The sequence below is a fragment of the Artemia sp. Qi Xiang Cuo genome, chromosome 19 (assembly GCF_049724085.1).
Source record: "Artemia sp. Qi Xiang Cuo chromosome 19, ASM4972408v1, whole genome shotgun sequence".
In the NCBI taxonomy this organism is placed as follows: Eukaryota; Metazoa; Arthropoda; class Branchiopoda; order Anostraca; family Artemiidae; genus Artemia; species Artemia sp. Qi Xiang Cuo.
The window spans coordinates 29,421,016-29,433,775 of NC_142812.1; the positions used below are offsets into that span (position 1 = coordinate 29,421,016).

At 36.1% G+C, this 12,760-nt stretch overlaps 1 protein-coding gene across 3 annotated transcripts in view; it reads left to right on the forward strand.

Moving 5' to 3' along the window:
* Positions 1-400: 400 nt before the first annotated feature.
* Positions 401-12,760, forward strand: part of PH4alphaEFB (prolyl 4-hydroxylase subunit alpha-1) — a 157,228-nt gene continuing 144,868 nt past the window's right edge. Inside the window, exons 1-2 of one of the 3 annotated variants that reach the window (XM_089104754.1) lie at positions 401-507; positions 10,257-10,479. In XM_089104754.1, coding sequence (XP_088960880.1) covers positions 10,307-10,479 — 173 coding nt within the window. In that variant the 5' untranslated portion in view covers positions 401-507; positions 10,257-10,306. Of the gene's footprint in view, positions 508-687; positions 706-851; positions 895-10,256; positions 10,480-12,760 lie in introns of those variants that run through there. The other 2 variants (XM_089104756.1, XM_089104755.1) reach the window with 2 other exon arrangements.

The window sequence follows — 12,760 nt, forward strand, 5'->3', positions numbered from 1 at the left end:
CTTACAACTTTATTTTTAAAACAATAAAGAACTTTAGCGTAAAGAGCGAGGCGTTGAGGATGGGACCGCCCCTTTCATATACGGGATAATTTCTGTTCGTTTAAAGTTTTAATGTCTCTCCTTACTTTCATTTAAAAAAAAAACTTGTTTTTTTTTATTTAATATTTTAAAGAAAGCAATAGAACCAGGTGAATGAATGATACATTATGATACAAAAAGTGTATCATCAAAAGTGTTCCCATTAATGATACAAAAGAATATGATGATTCCTTTCTTTAATAATTGTTTGCACTTCATTCCATTTAAAAAATCGCATTCCTATCAACTTTTTGGCAAAGGTTCGAACCGTAATTCACGTAGGCCATGTGTCATTGCAATATGGTAAAGTCATTCAAATATTCCAGCTAGTTTGATTAGAACTTCTGCCTGTGAAGGATCTGACATGTTGTATTGGATACTTTAATTTTATTTTCTGCACTTGTGTGTTCTATAGTCTAAGTGATTACTGTAAGTAAAATTAAAAACAATAATTGTGGTGGCGATAGGCTAGACTAGTTTTTCTCCAAAAATTGTCTTTGATGTAGCCTATATTGTACCAATGATAGTCGATTAACATGGTCAACAAACGAAACCAAGGCCTCTGAAGATGTGTTCAAGCATTTCTATTGATCATGGGTCCAATTGTAGGCTAGGCTAGTGGTTTAGGTATGGAATTGAGATGAGAGGCTTTGAACTTTACTAGTCTACCCTCCACCCCCGTACTTTTAAATATATAGTCTATCCTGAATTGTATCTATGCACTGAATCCTCCATAAGCCACTCTTTTCTACAAATTAATTAAGTAGTTTGTCAAAATAACAGAAAATTAATTGGATAGCCTATGTACAATTCAGGGTAGGCCTAGCCTATGTATTTGGGCATTTGGGGGGGGGGGGTGTGTGGGATAAAGTTCATTTCTGATGGTAATGAATGTTATATTTAGGTTCAGGATAAAACTGTAATTCTAAAGGTGTCTATTTCTTAGGTAGGCTATCTAATTAGTGAGTTAGGCCAATCAGAAAGTTTACCAGACCTGTTTCAACCTTGTGAAAAAAAACACCCTAGGCTATGGTATATCTTGCTATAGGTCTAATTTTGGTTTAGTTTCTACTTTTCTTTGATTCTAGGTTTTAGAAAACAACACTAAAAATTTAAGTAGGATTTTAAGCCATAATGGGATAGGCTACTAGAGCAGTGCAGGGGCAAATCTCCAGCATTTTATGGGGGGAGGGAAAGAGGGATGCATATCTGGATAGTGAAGGGGCATGGGATATATAATAATCCTTTTCTCCAAATTATTGAAGATCCAATAAGAAAAACTAAAAAATGATAAGAAAAATTAAAAAATAAGCCATTTGGTACCATAAAGGTTTTATTTAGTACTATAAAGATAAATATAAACTAAAAAAAAACTGATCTGTTTTTGTTGATGCTTGAATTATGCAGATTTATCTTAGTTTTTACCAGATTTTGGAAGAAATCAAGTTCCACTGGGGGGGGGGGGGCAAACTGAGGTCTGGTGACCCTATTGGAGGAGTAGTGGTTACAGACTGTGGTATCTGCCCTTTTTTGGGACAAGTTCTTGGTATGTCCCCTAGGCCTAGAGAATTCATCAAATTGAAAGGGCTTTGAACAGGAGGAGTCAACATTCAAAAGCTTATACATCATTATGACATCATCTCTTCAATGTATGTACATGAGTGTTCAGAGCTGTGGTTTATTCAAATGAGATGGGTAGTTATCATTCTTGCATCCACCAACAGCTTTTGTTGCCCATCGTTGGTCAGATTTTATTTTCTGGTGGTCACCCTTGTTCAGGGGAGTTGTAGCCTAACCCACATCCCAAATTTTAGCAATAGTTGCCTAAGATCCTTTTACAGTTTGATCATAACCTTGGATGATCTACTGCATACTGTATGCTTGATTATGCCAAGGGTTTGAGATGCTTTGACAACTGCTGTTTGAGGAATTTCAATTCCTTGTCAACAACAATTCCCAAGTCTCTCCCAGCTGCTGAAGAGTCAATCAATTGTCTGAAGCTATCCCCTCCACTCATATGGTACTGTCACCTTACATTCTTTCTCCCAAAGTTCACCATCTTGCACTTTTGAATGTTAAATTCAAGCTTCCACTTGCATACCCAAAGTGAAATCAAATTTAGGTCTACCTGTATGGAAGATCTTGCAACTGACAGTTCTGCAGACCCAATGAGCTTTGAATCATCAGCACAAAGTCTCATATCTTACTTTTTACAGCTTTTGGAGCATCATTAATAACAAATATTGAACAATGTTTGACCCAAGATTGTTCCCTGAGGCATGCCACTTTCAACTTTTGAGAAGAATTCTTCCCCATTGTCCCCAAATACCTTAGCTCTCTGCTTTCTTCCTATGAGGAACTGCATGACCCATTGTACAACCTCCAAGTGGTTGGTAGTAGCTTTTAATTTTGTCCTCAGGTGGCAATGACAGACTTTGTCAAATGCTTTGGCAAAACCTAAAAGGATCATGTCAACTGGAGTACCACAACCTAAAAACTCAATGACATAGTCATAAGCACCTATAATATATGTCTCAATCGAGCATCCAGATCTGAAGCCATGCTGGCTGCCTGTGAGGAGTTTGTTGCAAATTAAATGTTTCATAATTCCTTTAAGAATTTTACTAACTGCTGAAGTGATGCTAACAGGCTGGTAATTGGTCTTATTATTCCTGCTTCCACCCTTGTGGACAGGCGTAATATTCACATTTTGCCAATCTTCAGGAACTTGTTTGGTATCCAGATACTTTTGGAACAGTTTTTTTTTCAAGGGAATGGCAAGCTCCAAATAGGCCTCTTTGAAGGTCCAATGGTGAGCCCCATCAAGGCCAACAGACGTGTTTGGATTCAACCTTCTAAACTGTAGTTCTATATCTATAAGTTCAATGGAGATATTTTGCATTGGCTTCTCAATACTGTACTCCAGCTTTTCTAAACCAAGTATCCAAATCTGAATTCCTTCAAGAATTTTACTGTTGAAGTGATGCTAATGATTTGGTAATTGGTGACAATATTCCTACTTCTATCCTCGTGGACAAGCACAATATTTGGATTTTGCCAATCTTGAGGAACTTGTTTGGTACCCAGAGACTTTGGAATAGTTTTCTCAAGGGAAGGGCAAGCTCAAAATGAGCCTCTTTGAAGGTCCAAGGGTGAACTCCACCAGGGCCAACATACTTATTTGGATTCAATCTTCTGAGTTTCAGTTCTACATCCAGAGGTTCAAGGGTGATAATTTATGCTGGCTTCCCAATGTTGTACTCCATCATTTCTGGCAAGGGAGTGTCATCTGGAGGTGTGATAACTGACTTGAACTGCTTGTTCAGAGCTTCAGCTATATCTCCAGGATTGGCTGTAGTGTTACCATTAACTGAGATTTCTGTTACCAAATGTCTACTGGGATTTTGAATTGAGGCATATTTCTGAAACCTCTTTGGATTGGTTTTTGATGCTGATGCTAATGACTCCTCATACTTGCTTGTAAATTCTCTGGTAAAATACAAGACTTTATTTTGCATTGGTTAAAAATGATCATATTTTGTCTGTGTTGGAACATCCTTGTACCTTCTCCAGAGCTGTTTTTTCGTTTGGGTTGCTGGCCTGATTTCTTATGTTATGTAAAGGAGCACTTTTGGTCTTTGTTTCCAAGTGGTTTTTGTCTGTTTTGCTGTGGTCTGTATGAACACTCTTTTCATATCAAACCAAGTTCCTCTATATTTTTTTTCAACAAAGGACCAATATTGGTTTGCTAAATCTTGCCTGACCTTATTGTAATTTTTATACACATGCTTTCTAAAATTGTCTGCCCATTGGTACAACTTTAGTCAACAAGTAATTGCTATATTGTCACTTGCACCACGAGGTGGCTCTGGTTTTTAATCTTTGGATTGCTTCCTCATCTTTAACAAAAAAACCTTATATTATTACTAAGAGCACTTTATCCCTACCCCCCCCCCCAATTTACAAATCTATAGCCCAATCTGTATATTCCTCATAGATTTCCTGATGTATGTTGTAGTCAACAAAGATCTTCAAATAAACTTAATGACAAACAATCATTGTTGATGACCTCAATCAACAAGAAAATCCGCAGAAAATAGACCTATACAAATTGGGCTTATATTTGCACATTAGGGGGGACAGGGGTAAAGTATAGTTAAGTGCTTTTTGGAATAATATCCAAGTAAGTGTTTTATAATTGTTTAAAGTAGTTTCAGAATTTTATAGTGTCTCCTTCTGAAGAGAAGTAATAGTGTTGAGCAGTGTTTCTTGAACTATAAAAATTGCTTTGCTACATACATGAAACTAAGGATTAGATCTGTAGCCCAATCCAGGTACTAGAAAAACCATTGTGGGTTCAAATATTCACCCGTGCCCCCTCTCAAGCAGTATCTAAGAGTGTTTCAAATTACTTGCTAGTTTTGTTAGCACCTTTTTGCTAACTTGAGAGGTTATTGTAAGCTATTTTTTTTCTCTCAGCCACAATGTTGGTTACAGGGGGAGTGAACAGAATTTACCCAATCTTTGTATCACATAATTTGTGACACAAAAGTTTTTGTTCAAGCAAAGTGAAGTAGAATTCCTTTATATTTCCTTGAAATTGGTAAAAAAAAAAACTTCTTTTGCTAGTTCTACTTTGTACTTTAAATTGGTTTGCTCTTTAAATATGTTCTAGTGACCTGGAAAACTGATTACAGCATCTACAAACATAAACTCATTCCTTGTTGGGTTCAATACTTTGAATACATCAGAAACAGATGAATCGTTGGTAAACTTCCGTTCAAGTTCAGATATTATTCTATCTACAACTTCAAACAACATTTGTTTGTTTAAAGATTTTTGTGGAAGACTGTTCTCTCAGCTGCTGTTGACATAAGAACTGATTCACAATACTTGGAGGATACTTGTTGTATATGCTTAAAATTTACGTTTGAAGCTTTGTCATTACATGGTAGTGGTGCTCCAACTTTTTTTTCCAAACAACAAGTTATTGACCAGCATTCACTGAAGAAAAGCTCTGATCTTTTAATTTGCAGCATTTTTTTCAAACTGTCGATTACTTTAATTGCTGAACCCATAAATAAGCCATCCTTCTCCAACGTTATTGATGTTGTATCCGAGTGTTCTAAAATCTCTCCTAAAAACTAAAGGGTGAAGATAACATCCAACTGTTTGAGTTGTAGCAGAAATCCTTTTGTGGTAGCAGTTTCTATTTTATTTGCAGATCTCATGAATTCCTTTATCGCTGAAATTACAAACAAAAAGTTATATTATAATTAGGCTACATAACATCTTTGTATTTGCAGACCCATCGAGTATTGCTCTGCTGTGGCATTCCGTATATTCTTCTTTTGTGATCTTCCTTTTCTTGAACATCTTCAAATTTTTGGTGTCTGAGAGTAGATGCTGACTGGAAAGAACAAATAGCTTCAAGCAATCGTAGAGTGCCATCAACTATTTTTACATTTTTGGCTGTCTACTAAAACTAAATTCAGGCGATGTTTCTAACACTGTACACAAGCACATGGATTTTCAGCCACTTCTCAAACCAGAACATTTATTCCTCCCAAATGTCCTCTCATTGCAGATGCATCATCTTAAGCCTGGCCAATTCGTTTCGTTGTGTTCAAACCATTCTCTTCCAAAAAGCTTAATATTTTGCGCAGAGCTTTTGGAGTTGGCTCAGAAAGCTAAAAGAATCCCAAAAACCATTCAAATAATTTTTTGTTTGTTTGTATATCTGATGCAAATAGCCATTTGTTCCTTTATACCAATATATCTGGACTCATCAACAATTGAAGTGAAAAACCCATCATTATCTTCATTGACCTAATCAGCAATCTTTTTCAAAACTATTCGTTTAGAAATGTGCAGAAACTCATCTTAAATTATCTTAGACACATAAGTAGAAATTTTTGGAAGATTACCAAAAACTAACTTAGCGTCGTTAGAAACCACTTTCAGCAACTCAACAAGTTCTATATTTTTTTTTCTATTTCTACTTTCAAATTTATCATTTACAGTTTCTCTATGTCCTATACCGATTTCCGTGCACAAAAAAGTGCTACTTTATTGAGAGTACTTATTGCTTTTCTGTTGTTGGTACTTCCAAAAATGTTCCACTGATTGACAACACACTTTGCCATTGCACTTATGAAGGATCACTGAATGAAATTGCATCAGTAACTTGACATATGAAATTCGCAGCCTAAATGATTATAACCCTATAAAACTGTGGGCGATAGACAAAATTGACAGATCAGCGCCGGGAGTATTGCCAACTGCAAACAATAGAAAGCCTCGTACCTCGTGAATTACGAGATTAGTGCTGGAAATTTCTCGAACTTCCTACGGAAATAATGCTTTACTGACAAACGGAATTACAACTGAGATAATTTTTTAGTCAATTAAGTAGCTACTTTAGTGGGAGTTGTATAGCTAAAAATATGAAATAATTGGAATTTAAAGTCATATAAGAGAATATTTCTATTTGGAATTGGTTGAAGCACTATTCTCAAAAGTTATAGCTTATGTTTACCTTACCTTAAATCGCACTAGCCAGCGATAAGGACGAATCCTGTAGACGCCGGTCAATGATGATGGTGGATCAGCTCATCGGGCGCATCCCAAACTGTGTGCCATGGCTTGCTGCACCAATCTCTGTCAACAGCTGACTTGAAGGCTTCAGTATTAGGGGACATGACTGCAATCTGGCTAAGGGAATTCCATAAGCCAACCACACGGTTGGAGAAAATTTGTTTCGCAGCCTGGTATTAGCGCGTTTCCGGTAGAGCTTTAGAGGGTGCCCTCTTGTTCTTGACGAACTATCTAACTGGAATAAGTCAGGGATGATATCGTGATTGCAGATCAATTTGAATGTCATCAATACATCTCCTCGCTTACGTCGGTATGTGAGAGATGGTATTTTGAGCCTCTGGAGTCTGGTAGAATATGGCAAATTTTGAAAGCCCCTTATGCATTTCGTTGCTCTCCGCTGCACCGATTCCAGAATCAATTGGTCAAGCTTGTTAACTGGCGTGGCAAAGGACATCCCAAATTCTAATTTTGGTCGGATCAGGCCCTTTAGGAGCTTAGTAATCACTGCTGGAGATCTACTGCAGAACGTTCTCTTTATTATACCAAGAGTTTGGTTGGCTTTGGCTACTGCAGACTGCGTGTGTAAGTTGAATTTGAGCTTGTTATCAACCAAGACTCCCAGATCTTTTTCGCAGTGACTGGTGGTAAGTGGCTGTTTAGAACCACAATTGGATTCCATAAAATACTGGCTGAGAGGGTTGTTTGCTCCAAAGTGTATGACCTTGCATTTCTGGATATTAAATTCTAGTCGCCAGGTTTTTGCCCACGTTGAGAGTGCGTCGAGATCTGCTTGGATGTCTTTGGTACTTTGGGGGTCATAAATCGGACCGATTATTTTGGAATCATCAGCATATAAGCAAATCTTATTCTTTATGATTGAAGATGCATCATTAATATAGATGTTGAATAGAGTTGGGCCCAAAACCGTGCCTTGGGGTACTCCGCTTTCTACATCTGCTGATTCTGAGAAGAAAATTGATCCACCATCCCCAAATACTCTTATCACCTGCTTCCTGTTGGTAAGAAATTGCATCGTCCAATTTATGACTTCATCGTGGAGGCCTATTGCGTGGAGTTTAGAATTTAGCCTCCTATGACATACTTTATCAAACGCTTTCGCTAAGTCTAATAATATCATATCAACTGGGGATCCCGTGTCCATAAGTTCTGTGACATGCTCGTAAGCATCAATGAGGTTAGTATCAACTGATCGACTGGGGCGGAAGCCATGCTGGCTAGGAGATAGTAGCTTGTTCGCATTTAGGTGTTCAATAATGGCTGAATTAACTATGCCTTCAAGAAGTTTTCCCACTCCCGAGGTGAGACTAATTGGTCGATAGTTGCTGGCTTCATCTGTGCTGCTTCCTTTATGAACAGGTGTAATGTAAGCTTCCTTCCAGTCTTGTGGAATAGATTTAGTATTTAGGGACTTTTGGAATAGTAGGGTGAGAGGATGTGATAGTACTGCATACGTCTCCTTTAAGAGCCGAGGGGGCACTCCGTCAGGTCCTGTTAATTTATTTGGGTTAATCTTCTTTAGTCGAGTCTCTACATCTACTTTAGTAATATTAATGGGCGGCATATTTTTTTGAATTTCGTACTGTGGGGGGTCTGGAAGTGGGGCATTATCTGCAACTGTGAATACTGAAATAAACTGCTTATTTAATGCATTAGCTATCTCCCTTGGGTCGCAGATTTTAGATCCATCTTGTACAAGTTGAGTGACAGAATGCCTTCCAGGCTTACCCGATGACACATACCTCCAAAATTTCTTAGGGTTAGTTTTTGTTGCAGCTGCCACTGATTCCTCATACTTCTCGGTGATATTTCTGGAGAGACTTCTAAGCTGGTTACGCGCCTGCTTATATTTTGTGTAATAGTCAGCCAACCTTTAAAACTGGGAGAGGTGCAGCTGCCCATTCTGCCCATGGCTAGAACCAGCATTGAATGCACACCAAAAGCTTTTCCATCCTTGATAAATGTTCAAGATACTTTTTATCCTATTCTAATTGTTCTAGTGTTAGAAAAAGTTTCACTCACTTCAAATTTGCGGCTGTCACAGGTTAGGCTGTAATATAGTAGCAATATAAATTGTCTTTCAAAGATCCTAACTTCTTAATAGCACGCTTGAGCAAATTCATTATGTTAATGTTTCAGTCTTGTAGCATTAAATGTTTTTAATAGGTTATAGATTTAACTAATAATCCAGTAAAAGAAAACACATTAAGTACTTCTTAAGTACAAGTCATGCACTTAAAACAAGTATTGCTAAAGTACATGTATGATCAGGTGCTTAGTACTTGAAACTTCAGTACAAATTTGTAGTATTCGTTATGCCACTAATAGATGTGGATTCCCAAATTTTTATGAACTTCCAAGCTATCAAAAAGCGCATGCAACAATTTGTCTGAGGGATAGGCTATTTGGACCAATTTTGGCTACCAGAAGCTAACATCTTTGTTACAATGCCATCATATGGCATTTATATATTTCTTTTTTTCTGCTCTTAAAACTCGTATTCGATTTTGGTTTTGCTTCTATTGTTTTTTCATTAATATTCTTAATTTTATTGAGCTTGTTTTTAAGGGAACGGATTAATATTGGTTTGGATTTAAGTATCCTTAGCTATTAGGGACTCTAATAAAAAAGAAAAAAATATTGACTGTTTTTTTAAATATTTGATGCTATATTTGTATTGTGGTTCTCGCGTAAAATAATAATGACTTTTTTGTGGAAACACCCTGATTTCAGTGCTATTCTCTTAGTTCTGGATTTAGCAACAATGCATTCGTACACGCATATCTTAGAATTAAGCATAAAAGGATTCTTGTGATGGTATCTTTGTAATGGAATTTGAAACTATTTTTTAGGTGTACACCGTTTGACGTAGCTTGAAAAATGTCTTTGGAAAGTCCCTTAACTATATTTTAGTGAAAACTATGAATTTTATGCAACATGTACCCACGCACTCATTTCTTAGAGTTAGACATACAGCGGAAGATTTATTTTTGGTATTTTTATGCTAAAATTTGATTATTGATTTTTTTTATACCATTCAATGCAGCTGGAAAACCAGACTGAACAACCCTTTATCTATATTTGTTGGTGTTGTGCCTGCGACGACCGTGGTGACAAAAATGAACGCTACGCTTTTTAATATTCAGGAACAACATTAAACTTAATCGGGGTACTTCCGTATTCTATGGTACACAATCGAGAGTTTGGATCACGAAGACGAGACAATAACCGGCCTTTTTACCAGACAGTCAGCATCGGCTCGGTGGAAAATTACATTGTAGCTATATTTTAATTAAATATTTAGTTGGTATTTTGGTTAGATTAGGTTAGGTATTTAACATAATACGTTCTGTGCGGCCCCCCTACCATAATTCTTTGTCGTAGTTTTCATAATTTTGTTGCTAAAGTATTGTATTTTCATTATGTTTTGTTTTATTTCATTAGTATTGACCAAACTTCACTTCTCGAGTGTGTACCATATAATCCGGAAGTACCTTAATCGGTCCCTTAAGAATTTATTAGTACTTATAGCGTTAATTATTTGTCTTTTCTTTTATTTTTAGAAAATAGCAATCTTGACTGTCTCGCTACCCTCGTCAAAAGGAAGAACAAAATGTTGTGGGTTGCTCTGTACTCAGTGTTAAGAATATTTATGAACTATGCTAAAGCTGAAGTATTTACAGCCATAGTTGATATGGAGCCGTTAATAGAAACAGAATCTGAACTGATACAACAATTAAATAAATACATCGGAGTGGAAGAAGAGAGGCTTAACAGACTTAAAAAGTAAGTCTTTTTCTTTTAATTCATTTAAAAAAACGTTTCTAAGAGAAGAAGTTTTTCAAAGAAAATTAAGGAGGCATATAAAAGAAACCTAAAATGAGTGAATAGATGAAGCCTACAATGAGCAGAAATTAGAATAAATAATCCTTTCTCAAATAAAGTTAACACAGACTGTTATAGATGAATAAATATCTCCTAAAACCAATAGAAACTAAAATGAATAATACAATCACACCTAAAACGAAGAAAAATCACCACAAACAGGAGTATGCCACCCTTCCCTAAACCTGCTAAAGGCGAGAGCGACGCTTATGCTTTACTGAAAACTGTTTTTATTTCGAGCAGTGTATTTTTTTATTTGTCATAACATCAATAGGGATACAACGAAAAACTAGACTATAATATGTTAATGGTCAAGTTTGTAATAAGATTTATGCTACAGCCCCTCCCTCCCTCTCAAACCTTATAAACAGCTCGAGTGTCATTTTCATTTGATCAAAATCGATATGAATTTTGGACAGGTTGGTTTTTACTGGTCAAAATTAAGAAAAAGTTGTTATGATTATAAAAGAGAAAACGTTTAAAATATGTTAGTTTTCAGTAAATCGCACTGACGCTCTGGCCTTTCGAACGTTTAGGGGGTCGTAGTCCTTCTCCTGTTTGAGGTGATTTCTGTTTGTTCTAAGTTTGATTCTATTATTAATTGTGGTTTCTGTTTTTTTTAGGATCTATTTATTCATTTATCGCAGTATCCGTTATCTTTATGTTAAATATGATTATTTATTTTAGTTTCCGTTAGTTTTAAGTTTGAATTATTATGGGACTTTATTTCTGTTCGTTTTAGGTTTTAATTTGGCTCTTTTTTTTTCGTTTTCTATTGACATAGTATTATTGTTCGTTAAAATTAGGAACATTTCGGAAGTTTTCTCAGTTAAAATTTTCGAACAGTAGGCTAGTTTCGTTTAATACATTTTATTAATAATAGTTTAACTTGTAGAATTTTGGGTGGATAGCCAAGGGCTTTCATCTGAATTGAAGATCTGCAAAATTTTTGGTCTCCTCCATGACTGAAGCCATCCTGACAACCAATCCTACAGGCATACTTGAATACACACGTATCTTAATCCAGTATTTTATTTAAAAACATTTTTTTATATTAATTTTCGTTGTAATTGCCTGTTTGGTCATATAAATGCATTTTAATGACTTTTATCTTTTTAATAACTTTTAATTACGTCATCCATGTAACGTCCTCAAAAGATATGTTTCAAGAAATACGAATCTAACGCCCAATTTTCAATATGTTCCACATAAATGTTCGCCAGTAGCGGTAACTCGGAAAGGGGCGCGCCCATCGGTAAACCACTTAATATGGAACATATTGAAAATTGGGCGTTGGATTCGCATTTCTTGAAACATATCTTTTGGGGACATTACAAGGATGACGTAATTTCACTCTGGAATTATGGGGAAAATGAACTGAATGGGTTTTTTAGATCGCCTTAATACATACGATATAAATTTACAGTTTACTTCAGAAATCGAAATCGCAAATAAAATCTCATTCCCAGATGTGTTAATTATTCGTAGCTTAGATAAACTCAATTTTACTATTTACAGAAAACAAACTTAAAACAATGTATACTTGTATTTTAAATCAAACCACCCCCCACAAGTTAAAAGAGCTGTCGTAATCTCTCTCGTCGATCGTGCCCTAAACGTTTGTTCTGATTCCCACATCACAGCAGAACCAAACTTTATCAGGCACATACTCTTCGGAATTGGGTATCCTATTTTGTTTGCTAACAGTGTAATTAACCGTGGACTCAAAAGACACTCCCGTAAAATCAATGATAGTTTACCATGTGAGATTCCCGACGAACCCTCAAACATAATTTACCTCCCTTACATCTACAAATCTTAAAATAGTTTACGCACAAAATAATCTGTATGTAGTATTTACCAATAATTTCAAAATCATAAATTTCCTAAATTCTGGTAAAGATAAAACCCCAGTGACTCGCCAAAGAGGGGTCTATCAATTACCGTGCGATTGGGGCAAATACTATATAGGTAGAACTCACCAGAATTTAGAGAAACGTATGCAGCAGCATCAAGATAATATTATCATATCTCTAAATTTTAATATTGCTACTGCTTCATTTGATTCTGCTTTAGGCAGCCATGTATTTGAAAATCCTAGCCACAAAATAATTTTTGATGAATCTGCCCTTATTAGCAATGACCTAGGCATAAAACAGGTAGTTCGAGAAGCAATTGAAAT